This window comes from Triturus cristatus, chromosome 12 (assembly GCF_964204655.1).
Source record: "Triturus cristatus chromosome 12, aTriCri1.1, whole genome shotgun sequence".
In the NCBI taxonomy this organism is placed as follows: domain Eukaryota; kingdom Metazoa; phylum Chordata; class Amphibia; order Caudata; family Salamandridae; genus Triturus; species Triturus cristatus.
The window spans coordinates 729,786,851-729,805,796 of NC_140595.1; the positions used below are offsets into that span (position 1 = coordinate 729,786,851).

Sequence of the window (18,946 nt, forward strand, 5' to 3'; positions counted from 1 at the left end):
CAATATGTTGAGCTTTGGGGTTTGGTTACTTTTGGAAAGGCCTCTCCTAGCAAAGGAAGGACAGATACAAGGTCACGGATGAGTTATTAGCTGAAGTGGAACAGTCAACAGGTAAAGGCCCTCAGTAGTCAGCCATGCACAAAACCTTTCTTTTATAGCTTTAGGGACACTCTGCCTCTGAGTCATTTGGAACACAACAATCAATTCACATTTTCACCTCCTGCATTATGAACTGGTGAAGGGTATTTTCCTTAACTACTTCTATCATATTGTCACATTCAAATAGAGCTGCCAACTTACCTGGTGTTTGTCTGATGTAAGTTACAAGGAAATCTAATCCTCATGTCTTTGGTATGATGTATCTAGGACCGCCAAAAGGTTTGGAGAAGATTGTTCTACACGAATACTGCCTCCCACCATGCCATGTTTCAGGAGGGCCCCTGTGCTCCAGATCAACTAGGGAGGTAGTCTTTCTTCATCATGGATGACGGTGACATCCCATAATCTCAGTGCTCTACATAACAAAGTGTCAATGCCTTCTTAGGATAGCCAATGTACATACTTTAGTACTTTCTGAGGAGTTGGTTTAGCAGAGCTCTACCACTCTGTAGGGAGTCTGGGGTAGTGGAGTGTATTTTTTGGCATGTTTACTCCACAGAAGGTTAGCTTTGAGACCAATGTTGTAGAGATAAACAAAGCCGGTACACCTGGAGTATGCCGCTTCAATCCGGTCCTGGGAGCATAGGATTAAACTCTATTCATCATTTTATACCTGATCTGGTGACTGAAATTTTTAATTCTCCTCTTCAATCAAAAACAAGAGCAAATATTTATATCAAAAATATTATTTATTCACATTTGTGTGGGGTGGAACTGGATTAAATGCCCACGTAGGCAACATTTTCTACACATGTAACCTGATCTATAACACAACCATACAAACTGTCCCATAAAGGATGCTCCATAACCAGTTTCACTAAAGGTGCAGACAGGCCATTCTGTTAGTTTAATAGTTTTGTACTAGATATGTTGGGGCCCTTTATGGAGTGCTTGCAGCAGCACAAGGACTCAATCGTTGATGCAGAAGGCCTCTATCGGCAAAGTGTTGCGGTTGACAGCACCATGACTGACCAATTGGGGCCCTTCTGGACAGTGCAAATGTGGTGGCCAGATAGGTTCACTCTGTTTTACTGAATCAGGTTGGGCAGTGTCTGACTATAGCAAAGCAAAAGCAAAAATAACCTCTACAATCAAAGTGGCCAACAATTTTTGGAGCTTTTCACTACTTCTTGTTATAGTGTCAACTGAAAACAGCACACCTTGTGTTGCAATGTCTCTGATGCAGTCCTCCATACCCTGAGCCTTCTGTGCAGACTGCAATTACATCATCTGCCTCTTAACTGAAGGATGAAATAATTCATGAGCTAATAATAATCAAATTTGAAAACAGAACCCAAGTTGTGAAGTTTGCCTTATTGGTACCTTACTTTTTTAGATTCGTAGTCTCCTACTTAGAGCAAAACCACTGACCACTAAACTTTCTGAAGGTCCTGGTTGGCACTGATAACTGGGGCTATGCTCTGCTTTACTTGTATTCATACTAAAATTGGACTCGCCTCTAGACTGTGGATTGGAGTCAAGGGTCTGCTTTTCATTACTTGACATTTGGATCCGTTTCTGATACACTAAGTATGTCCTGCACTGCTGTTCTTTCTTGTTCTATAGGTTTCCCCTCAAGGATTCTCTCTGTCTCTCTGGCTAAGATACATTCTCTTATTCACAAAGTTCTGAAGTGTTGAGAGCACTTAGCCAATCATGGATGAATGATGGCTCACAGGCTTTTTTGAGGTTTCACCCTCAGATGCATTAACATACATGCATCACTTGGTTTGGGGAGCGCACATGGATTTCCAAATTTTGGAATCCAAGCACCTCTTGCTGCTGTATTTCAATGTATACAAACTTTCAACATGTCAGTGCTTGAAATGTCCCTCGATCCAATGGACAGTTCAAAATTTGGAGGTTGGGACCTCCACCAGAGCAAGGGGTAAAATATTCCATTGCCCTGGTGGAGGACAGCCCGGCGTGAAAGTCTATTTAGCTGAGTTTTGCTCATTATTGCATTATTTTAGTAACTGAGCACCTTTATGGCAAAAGACGTTAAGTCCTTTGATTGATTCAATGTTGTATTTGCATTTTTCCCAATTTATGTATTGCACTTTAAAACTATAATAGACCTTCATGGTTTTCTCTAAATTTCCAATCTCAAACTCCCATTTTGAGTCAGTCCTTTCTTATTGACTGTATGTCTGAACTGCTGCTTGAATCTTGTCTCTAAGGGCAGATTAACTCATAGATTTTGAGGTTCACACCATCCCCCCACCCTGCGAACCGGGCGTCCCACTGTCATGCAGATTATCTAAGAGACAGCCCCCCCCTTACCCCTTAACCTCGCAAAGCTACCAAAGTGTTTACTTGGCAGTATGAAGGACACCATGTGTTATGAATGAGCTCTGTAGTAAAAATTATTATGTCCTAAACCCAGTCTGTCAACATACTTTCTTTCATAGGGCAGGGTGAATTTGAGGATTCCATATTACTCATACACTCATAGCTCTCTGATTTCATCCCAAGTGATGTGGGACTGTAGCCTGCTGACTGCACAGCAACCATATTACTTACATTAAAGGACAAAATGGGAGGAAACGTTGGAGGGTTTATTGAGACGAGCAATGAAAGAATAAAGAAGGGTAGTCTGGCGTGTGTACAACCAGATGAGGACATTTCTATGTTAGTCAGAAGGGAGAACGTCTCTGATACAACAGGTACATCTTGCTTTCTTCGTGGTATAACCCCCATCCAGGAAGGTAGCCCCTTATTCAGGTACATCTCTGCAGCTCTGATAAGGCAGGATAGGGAGTTATGCACTTCCCTGGTGTATTTGTGACTTACAGTTTCTAAATACAAGTGCTGGCACTGTGTGTGAGGGCATAAAGGGACAGAGCCCTCAAAACTGGAGACCTGTTGTCTGATAGGACACAGTAACTTAACGTTTGTTTGTAAGAGAACATTCCTGAAGGGATTCATAGTGGCTGAGATTAATTCAAGCTTTCCATCCATTTTTTTGCTACACTTTAGTGTGTTGTCCTATGTGACACAAGTATGCCCAGACGTGGGTCCCGTGCACACTGAGTCGCTGGAACCAAGCAGCACCCGGCTGAAGAGCACTAACTAGGTCGAAACCAGCCCTGGGCTGCTTGTGTTCCTGTTCAGGGAGGACCAGGCCTGGCAGTTCGGGCTAGAATGTTCCCATTGAAGAAGGGTCAAGACTGCTTTGATTAAATGACTGGGTCCAAACTGAGGTGTTCAAAGTAACAATGGATTGGGATGCTGCCCGAGGAATTGCTAGTAGCTGAGATTAATTCAAACATTCCACCCATCACTTTTTCTACACTTTTCTCTTTTCTCCTGGTGGCACTGTTTCACGTGATACTTTTGATCTGAGGGACGTTAAATATTAAAGTTTGAAGATTTATTTAAAGTTTGGCAGAGAATATACACTGTCAAAACGTAGCGACTATCCACTCGGCCATATTACAAGTGCATAGGCTATAATACACTTGTAATATGATGGACAGAGCATCCACCACGTTTGTGACAGAGTATTCCTTCCACCTAAGCTTAATAAGGCCTTCTTTTGGATTTGATGGGAGAGTAATATTTTGGACCAAAAGCATGAGAATTATTTTATAGTTTTGGGCTAGGGGGGCCACAAGTAGCTGAATACTTTGCTCTGAAGATCCAGCAGGACTCACTGACAGAGAATATTATTGTTCCTGTCAAGTGAGCTGTGTAATTGATATGACCCTCTGTTTGAATATTTCTTAGATACATTCAGACATAAATACTTCATTTGCAAGGCCCTGCTAGAAACCAGTCCTTAGACCTATTAAACATTAGACTTTTGATCAACTAGACTGACTGATATTAGTTCTGTCTGACTGACAGGTGATTAAGTCTTGTGATCAGTCTGAATGCCTAGAAGAAGAATCTATAAAAAAAATACCATATTCCGAAGACCTTGTTCGAGTCACTGAAAGTTGAGTTATTTCACTCGATCTTCTTGGTATTTACCCCACTTTGAGCTAGATTCTGAGTTTAATTTTCACTCATTGAGTGAGTCATTTGGTGACTTCGATCCAGTGTCTAACCGTTCACTTTACTAGCACTGTCTAAGTCCTCTAGCGCATCATCCTTCAGCAGTCCAGGTGACAGTGGTGTCCTCAAGGCGCTGCACAGGCTTTCTTGGTGTCCCACTGTTTCTGGGTTACTATGCAAGAGTCCTCAAGTTGCTGCAGTGGGTTTCTCAGAGTCCATTGCTTCTGGCTCCCCTTATAGTAGCCCTCAAGGTGCTGCAGAGGGTTACTTGGTGTGCCACTGTTTCTGGGTACCCTTGAGAGAGACCTCAAGGCACTACAGAACCTCTTGTTCCTCGCGCCCCTTCTGGAAGTTCTTAAGGTGATAAAGTTTGTTCCTCATAGCCCATTGTTCTTGGCTCCCTTTCTGGAAGTCTTCAAGGTTCTAGAGCGGGGTTCCTGAGATCCCACTGTTTCGGCCTCTCTTAGTGAGAGTCCTCAAGGCCCTGCGTCAGGTTCCTCAGAGCACCACTGGACCTAGACGCTGGCCCGGGAGCAGTTCAGGGTGCGGAAGCCTGGAAGAGTCACCTTGCCATGTAGGATGATGTCCAGGTCGGAGCCCTGGTTCAGGCGTTTCACCAGGTTCTTCTCAAACAGCAGTGGGTGGTATGCACCCAGGGTGCAGGCTGCGTCATGGAACCTCTCGTAGTAGTGACAGAGATCCGTCTGACGCCGCGAAGGTAGGTACTCGTACACATGCACCACGTCACAAAGGGAGAGCATCAGGAAAATTCCTGAAAAAGGAGAGAGCACTGTTAGAGATCTGCATTAAGTATGTTACTGCATGTTATGCTATGTAAGCGCAAGCATTGAAAGCGACAAAATTGTCTCTTGGTGCTAAGAGAACAGGGTGTATTAAATGCCCTTCTACTTTGGTTCAATAAAATGAAGACCACAATGAGAGGGAGAGGAGAGAGGGAAAGAGAGAGGGACCTTCAGATGCCATGTTTTCTCTGCTTTGTACTATGCTTATTATAATACTTAGAAACAGGTGCGTATTGCAACTGGCAAAATCAGAAAAAGCGTCAAAAGAGCAGTTATTTTTTCTCATCCAACTTTCACCCTGATCAAGGGAGCAAAGAGAAACAAAATGGGGACAGAAGGAGAGAAAGAAAGATAGAAAACAGTGAAAAAGGGAGAAAGCAATGATAAACAAGCATTGGTAAATGCATTAGGTTTCACCTATGTGATTATTAATAATTTCTTTTTTTTGTAAAACAATAAAAGTGTACTCTATTGTGATGAGGCCTTAATCCTGGATTGATGGATGAATGGAATGATGAATAACAGAATGAGTGGTTGATTGGTGGAAAGATAGGTGATGGGCTAGTGAAAAGATCAATGGCTAAAAAGATAAATGGATACTTGTATATACCAACGAGAGGATAGGGGGATGGTGGAAGCATGCAAATGTGGATGAATAAAGGGTGGATGAGAGAATTGATGGATGGATGCGTAGATGGATACATGAAAGGACAAGTGAATGGAAAGGGTATAAGGAACACTTCGAGGGAGTGGTGAACTCTATCCCTTGATGCTATTTAAGATATGGTTCAAGGGGAGGGGGGTGCATTCATCCACTGCACAGACATGTGGGACTGCACTGGCTGCAGTATGCTTGTCATTGTACACAGTACTGTGTTTATGTTCTTTCCGTGCAGGGGCATTGGTTGGGCCTCGGACCCTGGTTTTGCTGCCTCCGGCACACATCACATCACAGTGCACTGCAGCTGTGTGCTCAATGGCAGAGGGGCGTTGGCGGGGGGTGAGTGACTGTTGTTGCTGCACAAGTTCCCTGGAAAAAATCCCCTCCAAATCACAGTAGTCTCTTTGTATCGCTAAGTGTTCTTCCCATCTGCCAGATCCATTATCTCTTATTTATATGTGTTGTGTTTCTGTTTTTTTACTTCCAATCGCTGTCCAGCCACGAAACCGGAGAAAAAAAGAGAAGCAGGACAGACCCTTTAATGTTAAAAGAAGCTGAAAAAGACAAGGAAGCATCATAAACGAATGTATTTGGCCTAGCAGGGACCGGTTCTGCACACCAAGAGAAGCGGATGTGGCACCCACCTCACAATAGATGTGGGGGGCTGGCACTTAGCTGGCATCAGTAACAGGAATATGAATGGAAAAGCTTCAATCAATCAATCAATCAATCAATGCATTTATATAGCGCACTACTCACCCAGAGGGTCTCAAGGCGCTGGGGGAGGGGGGTCCGCTACTGCTCGAACAGCCAGGTCTTGAGCTGCTTCCTGAAGGTGAGGTGGTCCTGGGTCAGGCGGAGGTGGGTCAGGAGGGAGTTCCATGTCTTGGCGGCGAGGTAGGAGAAGGACCGTCCCCCTATGGTGGCTCTTCGGATTCGGGGGACGGTGGCGAGGGCGTGGGCGGTCGATCGAAGCTGGCGTTTGGGAGCGTAGAAGTTGAGGCGGCTGTTGAGGTATCCTTGTCCTTGGTTGTGTAGGGCTTTGTGAGCGTGGGTGAGAAGACGGAAGGTGATTCTCTTGTTGACCGGGAGCCAGTGCAGGTCTCTCAGGTGTTCGGAGATGTGGCTGCGACGGGGGATGTCCAGGATGAGTCGTGCTGAGGCGTTCTGGATCTGCTGTAGTCTCTTCTGGAGTTTGGCGGTGGTTCCTGCGTAGAGGGAGTTGCCGTAGTCCAGACGGCTGGTGACGAGGGCCTGGGTGACCGTCTTCCTGGTCTCGGTGGGGATCCACCGGAAGATCTTTCGTAGCATGCGCAGGATGTTGAAGCACGACGAGGAGACGGCGTTGACTTGTCTGGTCATGGAGAGAGAGGAGTCCAGGATGAAGCCTAGGTTGCGTGCGTGGTCTGTTGGTTTGGGTGCGCTGCCTAGGGCGGGGGGCCACAAGGAGTCGTCCCAGGCGAAGGGTGAGGATCCCAGGATGAGGACTTCCGTCTTGTCCGAGTTCAGTTTCAGGCGGCTGTTCTTCATCCATTCGGCTACCTCTTTCATCCCTTCGTGGAGGTTGGCTCTGGCGGTGGCGGGGTCGTTGGTGAGGGAGAGGATCAGCTGGGTGTCGTCGGCGTAGGAGATGATGTTGAGGTTGTGCTGGCGTGCGATGTCTGCGAGGGGGCTCATGTAGACGTTGAAGAGGGTTGGACTGAGCGAGGAGCCTTGAGGAACGCCGCAGATGACTTCGGTGGCTTCAGATCTGAACGGGGGGAGGTGAACTCTCTGTGTCCTTCCGGCGAGGAAGGAGATGATCCACTCCAGTGCCTTCTCCTGGATTCCGACGTTGCGGAGTCGCTGCACAAGTGTGCGGTGGCAGACAGTGTCGAAGGCCGCGGAGAGGTCTAGGAGGATGAGGGCTGCTGTTTCTCCGTTGTCAAGCAGGGCTCGGATGTCATCGGTGGCTGCGATCAGGGCGGTCTCGGTGCTGTGGTTGGCCCGGAAGCCAGACTGTGAGAGGTCTAGGGATCCGTTCGTCTCGAGGAAGGCGGCCAGCTGCTTGTTGACGGTCTTCTCGATGACTTTTGCAGGGAACGGGAGCAGCGAGATGGGGCGGTAGTTCTTGAGGTCGGTGGGGTCGGCTGATGGCTTCTTTAGTAGAGCGTTGAGTTCGGCGTGCTTCCAGCTCTCCGGGAAGGTAGCGGTGTCGAAGGAGGTGTTGATGATGTCCCGCAGGTGGGGTGCGATGACAGCATCGGCCTTGTTGAAGACGTGGTGAGGGCACGGGTCGGTCGGAGATCCGGATTGGATGGAGTTCATTGTGCGGACGGTGTCTTCGGTGCTGATCTGGGTCCAGGCGTGGAGGGTGGCGGTGGGGGGCGCTGGTTCGGTCGTGGCGTGCGTCGGTTGAGTGCTGAAGCTGTTGTGTATGTCTGCGATCTTGTTGTGGAAGTAGGAGGCGAGGGAGTTGCAGAGGTCTTGCGAAGGGGTGATGTCGTTGTTTCCGGCATTGGGGTTGGAGAGCTCTTTAACGATGTTGAAGAGTTCCTTGCTGTTGTGTGCGTTGTTGTCCAGTCGTTCCTTGAATGCAGTTTTCTTGGTTGCGTGGATGAGTTGGTGGTGTTTTCGGGTGGCGAGCTTGAGGGCCGTCATGTTTTCCGGTGTTGGGTCTCTGCGCCAGGTTCTCTCGAGGGCTCGGCAGTTCTTCTTGGAGCTCTTGAGTTCTTTGGTGAACCATGGGGCTTTCTTGCTGCTGGGTCTGTTGGGCGGGGTCCTCAGGGGGGCGAGGTGGTCAGCGCAGTCGCTGATCCACTTCGTGAGGTCGGTGGCCGCTTGGCTGGGGTTTGTTGCGCTGGTGGGTGGGTTCTTGCTCAGGGAGGTCGCGAGCTGGTCGGCTGTGATCTTGTTCCAGCTTCTGCGTGCAGCCTGTTGTTGGTGGTGGTGGGTCGTGGTCCTTCTGAAGCTGAAGTGGACGCAGCTGTGGTCCGTCCAGTGGAGTCCGGTGGCGTGGCTGAAGGCGATGTCCTTGCTGGATGAGAAGACGGGGTCGAGTGTGTGTCCGGCGTAGTGGGTGGGGGTGGTCACCAGCTGCTTGAGACCGAGGTTAGCGAGGTTGTCCAGCAGGGTGGTGGTGTTGCGGTCGTTGTTGTTCTCCAGGTGGAAGTTGAGGTCCCCGAGGAGGATGTAGTCAGCGGAGAGGAGGGCGTGCGGGCTGATGAAGTCGGCGATGTCTTCGCTGAATTGTGTGCGTTGTCCCGGGGGTCTGTAGATGAGAGTGCCTCTGAGGGTGGTCTTGGGGTTGATGTGGACCTGGAAGTGAAGGTGTTCGGCGGTTGTCAGGGTGTCGTCGGCGTTGGTCGTGATGCGGATGGTGTTCCTGTGGATGATGGCGATGCCTCCTCCGGTCTGGTTGATGCGGTCCCTTCGGATGATCTTGTAGCCGTCTGGGATGGCGATGACGATGTCGGGCGCTGAGGAGGCGTTCATCCAGGTTTCCGTGAGGAAGGCGACGTCTGGTGAAGTGGTGTCGACCAGGTTCCAGAGCTCGACGGCGTGTCTGTGGACGGAGCGGGTGTTGAGCAGGATGCACTTCAGGTGGCTGCAGTTGTTGCTCGTCTTGGTCTTGGTGGGTGCGGGTGTAGTGCAGGTCCGGATGCAGGTGAACTCGCAGGAGCGGCAGCTGAAGGGTCCGTGGGTGCGTTTCGGGGTGGCTCGGTAGCATTCCGGGAGTCGGCCGGTGTTGAGTGCGTTGAGGGTGGCGGCGTCGTACGTCTGGCGGGTGGGCTGGGGACTGCGAGGGCCAGTGGGTCTGGCACTGGGCGCGGTCCAGGCGCGGACGGGCGCAGACGGGCTTACCTTTGGCGCGCCTTCGGCGCGCAATCGGCACGCCCGCTGCGCGTGACCGCTGCGCGTGACCGCTGCGCGTTCGCACGGTCGCCATTTATGGCGAAGTGCGAGGGAGGGAGGAGCAGCTGGAAGGCGGGAGCGGGGAGGGCACAGAAAGAAAAGGGGGCGTGGCAAAGCAACGGAGGCGGGAAGCGGGGAGCGGGGCGGGAGGTTACCGGGGCAGCAGAGGGGAGAAAGTACAGGGGGACAGGCGAAGAAAACACTAAAACAGTAGAAACAATGGGGCACACAGCAGGAGAATCACGGGGCACAGAAGCCTGAAAAGGCAACAGAGCTGCGATCACAGGAACAGATGCCCCGACCGCAGGAGACCACGCCGCTCGGCGGCAGGGGGCGTGGTCAGCCGGCGGCAGGCAGGGTCAGCGAGGCAGGCGGGGGGCGCACGCAGCAGCTGTTGGCCGTGTGGCGCGGGGGTGTCTCCCTCTCTTTGACTTGTCCTCAGCTCTTTCACCCCCTATTACTCCAGCCCTCACTGCATTTCTTCCTTTCTTTATCTTGTCCTCAGCTCTTTCACCCTGTTACCGCAGCCCTCACTGTATTTCTTCCTCTCTTCACCTTGTCCTAGTCCCAGGATGGACCGTGATGAGGTGTTAAACCGCCTTTACAAAGGTTAAGATGAACAACTGATATTACACGTTTTGTCCCAGTTTTTAGAACATCTTGAACTGATTTTATAGAGTTATTGTAAAATAATCCCGATTTGTTACGTGAATATATTTATGGATGTTACTTAAAACAAATATGGCAACACTGAGTGTGAGGGGGAAGAGCTGTTGCTCGTCCTGTACAATGTGTGTGAGCAGGGAGGGCTTGAGTTGCTGTCTGCTCTGCTCCATTTTCCTGTCCCACCCCTTCATCAGTGCCGACTCTCGTTGAGTGGTAACTGAGAGTTATCCTACGTGCACTTCTAAATCTCGCCGCTAGATGGCGACCCGGCCTCAATAACGAAAGAGCAATCGAGGACTTGAGACGCTTTCTTTTCAGGCTATGACCTGGTTAGAATGGTGGCCAGAGTATTTGGGATAGAGTGTTTTTTTAGCCAAGAACACACTGCAGTACTTCCTGTGACCGACCAAGCCTAGTCCCCTAGAGCTGCATTCAACACGGATGTTGCATCTTCTGGGTTCACGCACTCATCGTTGTCAGTGGGTCCGCGGCCACCCCCTCCACCGCGTAAAACTCCTTCTTTGAGCTACATACACATCTGTAGATGTTCCTACAATCACTGCTTAATAAAGCTTTGCTTAGAAGCCCATGGTGGCTGGGGATATACAATACTTGGGACTGGCAACTTCCAAAGTTGCCGAGCGTTGATTTCGCCCCGGGCACTCTCGTTCACCACCAAACACCTGTTATCTTATTCTTGCTTGCACTTTTTAGGGTTCGCTTTGCCTGCACAGTGCTGGTGCTGGCTCTGTGTTTGTGAAATCTATCCCACTGAATATATCTTTAAAGGGGCAAACACCCGCCTTCCCTTCTTATTGGTCCGTATGCTTGTCAATTTTCATTTCCTCATTTCTATTGGTCGTGGGCGTTCTTTTCCTGTGCTCCCTGAGTGTTTTTCACCTATCAGGCTGCGGGGCTTAAGTACTCCAGTGCTCATCCGCCCACTTTGATTGGAACTTCTTGTATTTGCTTAAGGCTGCACAGCTTTTATGTGCTTTATCTGCACGCATTAGAAGTTTCCTTGTTGTTGCTTTCTCGCCTTGTATCAGCACGCATTTCAAGCGTCTTTAACTGCTGTATTATTTTTTTCTTCTGTCTTTTTGATGCTCCATGACTAAGCAATTACTTCCTCTCCACAGAGCTGTAAAGCTGCAATCCTACCTTTGGCATCTTGCATTTCCCATGACAGAGAGTCTAGTCTGTAGCACACTGGGTTTAATCTGTGAGCGAGATCTTGAGTTTTTCCGAGACGCTTTAATAAACAGTGACACCTTTTCATTCCTCTGTTCCACCTGGATGCGAAGGCTGTGGGAGTGCTGCTGATTCACCAGTGGCTTGACTGCTGATCGCCGATAGCTGGTAGCTTGAAGCACAATTGAGAACAGACTCTACATGTTTCCGAGTGGCCTCGGTATTTTTAAAAACAGGGGCATATTATCAAGCACGGCGTTAACATTATCGCCGCTTTAGCTAAAACGGCGATAATGGGCTTGATAATATGCTGCAGAGAATTCCAATAGAAGCCCATGTTGACACGAGATCATGGGCCGTCACTGGGAATTCTCAAGGGCATATTATCAAGCCCATTATCGCCGCTTTGGCGGCAGAAAACCGCCGCTATAGCGGCGATAATAATAATGCCGTTTCTTAAACATATGCCCCCGTGATTGCACATTTGTAAACTTGCTGAAAATATGCCACATCGTCGCTGGAAAAGCGGAGGCCTCGGCCAGGCGTGCAGAATACAGGCTCACAGACTTGGAAAAGACATTGTGAATGTGCACATGTGGGCAGGTGCGATGTCACAACTGGCACAGAAGTGTCATGGCCTGGTTTTTGTTTATAATATCAGAGGCACCGTAATTACCTGTTCCTTTTGTGAATTCATGCCAATGTTGATCTGTCCTCAGCTCTTTCACCCTGTTACCGCAGCCCTCACTGTATTTCTTCCTCTCTTCATCTTGTCCTCAGTTCTTTCACCCCCTATTACTCCAGCCCTCACTGCATTTCTTCCTTTCTTTATCTTGTCCTCAGCTCTTTCACCCCCTGTTACCACAGCCCTCACTGTATTTCTTCCTCTCTTTATCTTGTCCTCAGCTCTTTCAACCCCTATTACTCCAGCCCTCACTGCATTTCTTCCTTTCTTTATCTTGTGCGCTGCTCTTTTATCCCCTGTTACCGCAACCCTCATTGCATTTCTTCCTTTCTTTATCTTGTCCTCAGCTCTTTCACCCTGTTAACGCAGGCCTCACTGTATTTCTTCCTCTCTTTATCTTGTCCTCACCTCTTTCACCTTGTTACCGCAGCCCTCACTGTATTTCTTCCTCTCTTCATCTTGTCCTCAGTTCTTTCACCCCCTGTTACTCCAGCCCTCACTGCATTTCTTCCTTTCTTTATCTTGTACTCAGCTCTTTCACCCCCTATTACTCCAGCCCTCACTGCATTTCTTCCTTTCTTTATCTTGTCCTCAGCTCTTTCACCCCCTGTTACCGCAGCCCTCACTGCATTTCTTCCTTTCTTTATCTTGTCCTCAACTCTTTCACCCCCTGTCACCGCAGCCCTCACTGCATTTCTTCCTTTCTTTATCTTGTCCTCAGCTCTTTCACCCCGTGTTACTGCAGCCCTCACTGTATTTCTTCCTCTCTTTATCTTGTCCTCAGCTCTTTCACCCTCTATTACTGCAGCCTTTCTCTGTATTTCTTCCTCTCGTTATCTCGTCCTCAGCTCTTTTACGCCCCTTATGCCCCTCAACTCAGACCTTCCTGACCCTCTTATTCTCACGTTTGTTACCCTCATACATTTATCCTCCATCTTTGCTTTCTCTCTGCCTTTCGTCGGTCACACCCTCTCCTTCTCTACCCTTCTCTTCTCGGTACCCCGCTGTAATCTGACTCTTGGGTTGCACGCTCCCTACTGACATATGCGAGTTACAAGCATCTCATAAATGTGAATCCGTCAGGTTGGACTCAGCCCTACGTCCTTATGTAGTTGATAAATAATGAAAGTGATGGTAATAGTAACAACTGGTCATTACAGCACAATTAAATGGCAAAACAGTGATGCTGTAAGACCACATGCAATAAAAGAAACACATATTTAACATGATCCACTTTCCTGAGGTCTTCCCCTGCTAGTCACCTTCCCCCCTCCAACCTTCTGTGGGATGTGGTCGAGTCATCCAGGGGATGGAAGTCCAGTGAGAGTGTGGGTGCTGGTTTTGAATGAATGTTTAGAGCCTGTAGATTCTGTAAAGGAGTTAGAGAAGTTAGTAGCACACTTTATTAACCAGTAACCTACCTCAAATTGTGTTGTTCTTTACCTACATGTTCCATAGCTTTTTCTGCTTTACTCCATCAACCATTTTAATGTTTTCATCTACCTCGAACTTTTCCTTCTCCCTTCATTATCCCTTCTATCTTTTTTCCTTCTCTCCCTACTTTCCAATCCACTCTCTATTTTCTGCTCACACCTCTTCTCCCTTCTGTCTCCATCACCCCTTTCCCTTTTCTTGTCCTCCCTTTTGACCTTCTCCCTCCCTCTATTTCCTTTACTCAGTTCTACTTCTTCTTTTGCCTGCTCCCTTCTCTCTCTCTCCTCTTTCTTCCCTCATCATTTCAACCTAATTTTCCTCTCTTTAGACAACTCCTAATTTTCGCAAAGTTCAGACAAGTTGCCATGCAACGGCAACATGGATGGTTTTTCCTGAACATGCCTGGCTGGGAATTTTGGGACTCTGACTATGTTTCTACATTGCAGCAGCGCAGCCCACCGCAGAAGAAGGGTAGTTTGGAGGTTAAAATCATTCAGGAAAAGTCACTTCGGAATTTTTCGTGGAACCAAGATGGTGACAACACGGGCAGGCTATTTAAAAGAGGAAAAACGTTCAGCAGAAGTGAGCATTTCATCAGAACGAAGTAGACTGTGAGCAAATTCGGTAATAACCCGAAACCGTAGCCCTGTGGACCCTGTGAGATAAGTAGTTTTCTTTGAAAGACAGTTCTTCAAATCCCAGCAGAGGATCAGCATTTTTCGCAGAGTGAAAAAACCATATTGCTCACCACAATTCCTAAAATTCGTGTGACACCACCACTAAGTGGTTAATAATGTGGCTGTAATATGTTATCAGCCTTTCACTACACTTTTTAATGACCCTCAAAACTTATAATCACTATAGTACATTTCAATAGAACAAAAATGAGGGGCCTTATCACCAACAAAAAAAAACAACAGATATGTTTCTTGTAACCTTCTATCTAAATAGTATAATGTGAAACACCCTGCCTAAGAAACAATTGTGTGAATTTTATCTCACATTTTTAGGGTCTGATTTACAACAGCAATATTGTCCATTATTTCACTAACGTAACCTTAATCGATGAGGACATGGAAGTGCCCACCCCCAAGGATAATATTGCTTAAGTATAAGAGCTACTGACACATCATCAGTGGAGCTACTGACACATCATCAGTGGAGCTCCTGACACATGTTATGTTATGTTAATAGGATTTGTAGAGTTTACCCTGGGGTGTCTGATGCTATGTACTGCCTAACCGTAATGGAGAGAGGGTCATTGGGTAAACAACCGGGTCTTCAATCCCTTCCTAAAAAGAAGGTAATTGGAGGCATTCCTCAGATGGAATGGCAGATCATTCCAAGCCTTAGATGCACATGTAGTAAAACTCCTGCCCCCCCCCCAACTGGTCTTTTTAACAGAGGGGGTTAAGACCTTTATTGCTCCAGTTCCAGGTCCTACTCAGGACATACCACTTGAACTTATTCTTCAAGTGGTCTGGGCCTATACCATTAAGGGCCTTAAAAGCTGTACATAGGGCCTTATAGCACACCGGAAGCCAATGTAGCCTGGTTAGTTCTTTATTCACCGAGACAAATTTGGGCATGCCTGACAGCAGCCTGGCTGCAGCATTTTGAGCTATCTGAAGCCTGTTGATAAGTTATTTTTGGGCGTTCAGAAAAATACTATTGCAGTAGTCCAGTCTTGACATAATGAGTACCGTGACCACCATCATTAGTGGAGTTGCAGACACATCATCAGTAGAGCTACCAACGCATCATCAGTGGAGCTACTGACACATCATCAGTGGAGACACTGACACATCATCAAAGGAGCTACTGACACATCATCAGTGGAGCTACTGACACATCATCAACGGAGCTTCCGACCAGGCCTGGGCATAGTGGGGCTACGTGGAGCAGCGCATAGTGTGCCCAAATCTACGCAGCAAGAAATGCGCATGCGCGGGCGTCCGCGCATGCGCATTTGTGAAAAGAAGTTGTGAACGAGGAAGAGGGAGCCCCGGAGACGCCGCGCTGCAGGTAAGTCATTCTATTTAATGTTTTCATCATACTTTATATTATTTTAAAAGGAGGGCGGGCGGGAGGCGGGTGGCGGGCGGCAGGCAGCTCTGCTTCGCCCTGGCATGTGCGTAGCGCTGCCTGCTATGCCTAATTCAAAAAATGCGAAGCAGGCAGCGCTACGTACACTCCGTTGGCGAAGCGGAGTGCTACGCCCGGGGTTACTTCCGACACATCACCAGTGGAGCTACTGACACATCATCAGTGGAGCTACTGGCACATCATCAGTGGAGATACCGACACATCATCAGTTGAGCTACAAACACATCATTAGTGGAGCTTCTGACACATCACCAGTGGAGCTACCGACACATCATCAGTTGAGCTACAAACACATAATTAGTGGAGCTACTGACACATCACCAGTGGAGCTACTGACACATCATCAGTGGAGCTACTGACACATCACCAGTGGAGCTACAGACACATCATCAGTGGAGCTACTGACACATCATTAGTGGAGCTACTGACACATCATCAGTGGAGCTACCGACACATCATCAGTGGAGCTACTGACAAATCCCAAGTGGAGCTACTGACACATCTGTGAGATGATAGTTTATCGAGGACAGTGTGAGAAGCGGTCCTACTCCCTAACGTCAGAGGCCTCTAGTAGCCCCATGTCACGAAGGAATAGATTATACAGCTCTGCTTAGATTTTTTACATTGAGGGGCATACACATCTTGCATACAGCGCATTGCCCTGCGTGATGATGGCCGTAAATGCAAAACAGAGAGGTCTATGTAATGACCACTGCCACAGGTCAATAGCTTTGGACGTCCACGCAGCAAGAGCTGCAAGACAGGTACTTGATGAATGTCCACCGCAAACTGGTGAAACTGCCTGTATAATCATGATAGATGTGGGGCAGTAAGGGCAAATGTTAGGATAGAGAAATGTGTGAAAATGGCAATTGCAGATATGTATACTAAATACGATCTACAGCCACGCATGACCACCTCTAACATACGATGAGTGCTTGTCATTCCACCCCTGAGCTGCACCTGATTAACTAGGGTTGAGTTAATGTCTAAAATGTGTAAGTGGCTGCAGTTTAAAAAAGAAGCATTCTGGAAGACATTGGAGCCATCTTGTAAACATTGTCATGGTCCAATGCCATCATCTCAATAAGATACATATGGAAGCACACACTGCTCATGGTTCATCGGCTAAGGGATCTACAGCATCTTTCTAGTGTCCACCACGGAAGCTTCAAAGTCCAAACAAGAACATAATGAGAGCTGCAAGATTTGCTACTTGTAATACAACAATTCATACTATCAATCAAACAAATCACTCAGGGGTTTGTAAAGCGCAGCTACTCATCAGTAAGGGTGGAGAGCGGGTGCAGGCAGTACTAACAGTGACTGGGAGCCAAGTGGGTCTGTACGAATGGCTGGGGGTCTCCCGGGGGGGGTCACTCCTGCTTGCTATGGCTTGCAAATGTATTACCATGCCACAATTTGGTGGCATGGGTGCCATCCGCCTGCATTGAAACAACCCCAAAAACCTGTGTTGCACAGCCCCCTCCCCAAGCCCTAAGAGTACTCAGAGACCCCATCCCCCGGGGCCCTTTCAGTCTAAGTGGGTGCCCCAGTGCCCACCTGGGGCATTCGCAAAACATATCCTTGGCAGCCACGAGGGAAGCCCCTGGGACCTTACAGCCCCAGCTGGATCCTGCATGGGAGGTATTTCTGCTTGTTCCAGCTGGGCAGGAGAAATCACAGTGTCCCTGTCTGCAAGAGCACAGGCATGGAAACAGAAGTGGGCTGCCACCCAATGGGAGCAGTTACAAAGCTCCCGCCAGATGGGAGCACACTTCTTTCACTGCCTGCAGTCCTGCGGACAGGGAAAATTACTGTGTCCTGCGCGTGGGCTCCGCAGAGACATCCCCAGAGGATTGGGTTTCTGGTGCCTTGTAAGCCTCAGAGAGGGGGCACATGCCCCTTACCCCTGAAGTTATTGTTTGTCCCAGGGATGGGGTCCCTAGGCCCATTTGAGCTCAGGGAAGGGGGCCACATGCCCCCCTACCCCAATATTAATGACTTTTGCCCAGGAGGAGGCCTCCCTGGGCCTCCTAAGCCTTCGGGAGGAGGTCCACGCATTTCCTTCCCCTTTTAATTGACATGTCTTAAAGATGTATCACTGGGGTCACTTGTGGCTCTGAGGGGGGGCACATGCTCCCACTTCCCAAATAATTATAATTTGAAAGCACAGATGAGAGTTTTCATTTTTTTAAAGATTCATGATCTAGTAGGGCTCCCGCATGATCCTTCTGGAACCCCCCCTACAGCACCCAGTGAGGCAAGTTAATCCTACCCTGCCCCCTTATATTAATTTTTAGTTTGAGCCTACACAGCGCTTGGGCTGTTAGGCTATCTGTTGTATGTGCTTTGCGGGGTCAGACTCTTCCCACACTTTGGATTGGCTTTTTTATGTGTCATTTAAAAATCGTAGCCTCCAAATGGCTAATGGTTGGTGCATGTCTCACCTTTTTTTAACAGTTGCCTCCTCCGGGGTATTGCCGTGGGAACGAGCAGCGACGCACACGCAATCCCTGCCTTTCCATTTGCAGCGAGATGTGTGTCTTCGGCATTGCTCTCATGTAGCGTGCACTTTACAGTGGCCCTGGGGTTCAGGCATGGACCGGCAAGAGTGCTCCTGTATCAGCATGCACTCTACAGTCCCCCCAAGCAGGCATCCACTGCAGCGTGCCTTTCTTGTTGCGAAAACCGTGCTGAGGGGTTTTCCAGAGACCGTGTCTTTACCTAGGACTCGCACTGCACGCTTGGTGCACGCTGAGTCCTCCAAACCGCCTCCTGACATTACTGCCGCATTGGGGAAAAGGTATTTTTTGTTTTCATTTTCTGTGCTTCCACATTGTGCTGCTCATCTAGTTTTACAAGAGGTCAACAGCGAACTGGAGGTCTATCTACTCAACGTAATATTTGTCCGTTGGTATCTTGACCCTTGGACCTGGTTCTCATATTCTCCCATCCCTGACACTCAACCCAACTCTCCCCGTCTCTCACTGCCACCTCCCGATGCGTGCTCCTTGGCTTCTATTTAACAATTTTTCTCCACCCTTGATCCAACATTCCTCCATTTTACCCCTGTGTCCCTCTCAAGGAGAGTCAAAGCGCTCATAGATATGGGGCTTGGCCTCATGCTTACATCACCAGGAACACATAAAATGCACTTCAGAAGAAAGTACAATGAAGCAGTGCCCGAGCTGGGAGATGTAAGCCTCAGCTATTGTGCTTTGCCCCCTGCAGCTGGCATTGGCCAATGCTCGATTTGAGACAGTGGCTGTAGGTGGGGGCCACCGACACTTACTTTTCCCCAGCAGATATTTCCTGAGAGAAAGGGGGAAACACACAACTGAAAAA

General features: G+C 48.5%; 1 protein-coding gene across 2 annotated transcripts in view; it reads right to left on the minus strand.

Moving 5' to 3' along the window:
• Positions 1–835: 835 nt before the first annotated feature.
• Positions 836–18,946, minus strand: part of LOC146782612 (beta-galactoside alpha-2,6-sialyltransferase 1-like) — a 137,810-nt gene continuing 119,699 nt past the window's right edge. For both annotated transcript variants that reach the window (XM_085637780.1, XM_085637781.1), the window contains exon 7: positions 836–4,930. In XM_085637780.1, the coding sequence (XP_085493906.1) occupies positions 4,674–4,930 (257 nt within the window). In that variant the 3' untranslated portion in view covers positions 836–4,673. The remainder of the gene's footprint in view (positions 4,931–18,946) is intronic.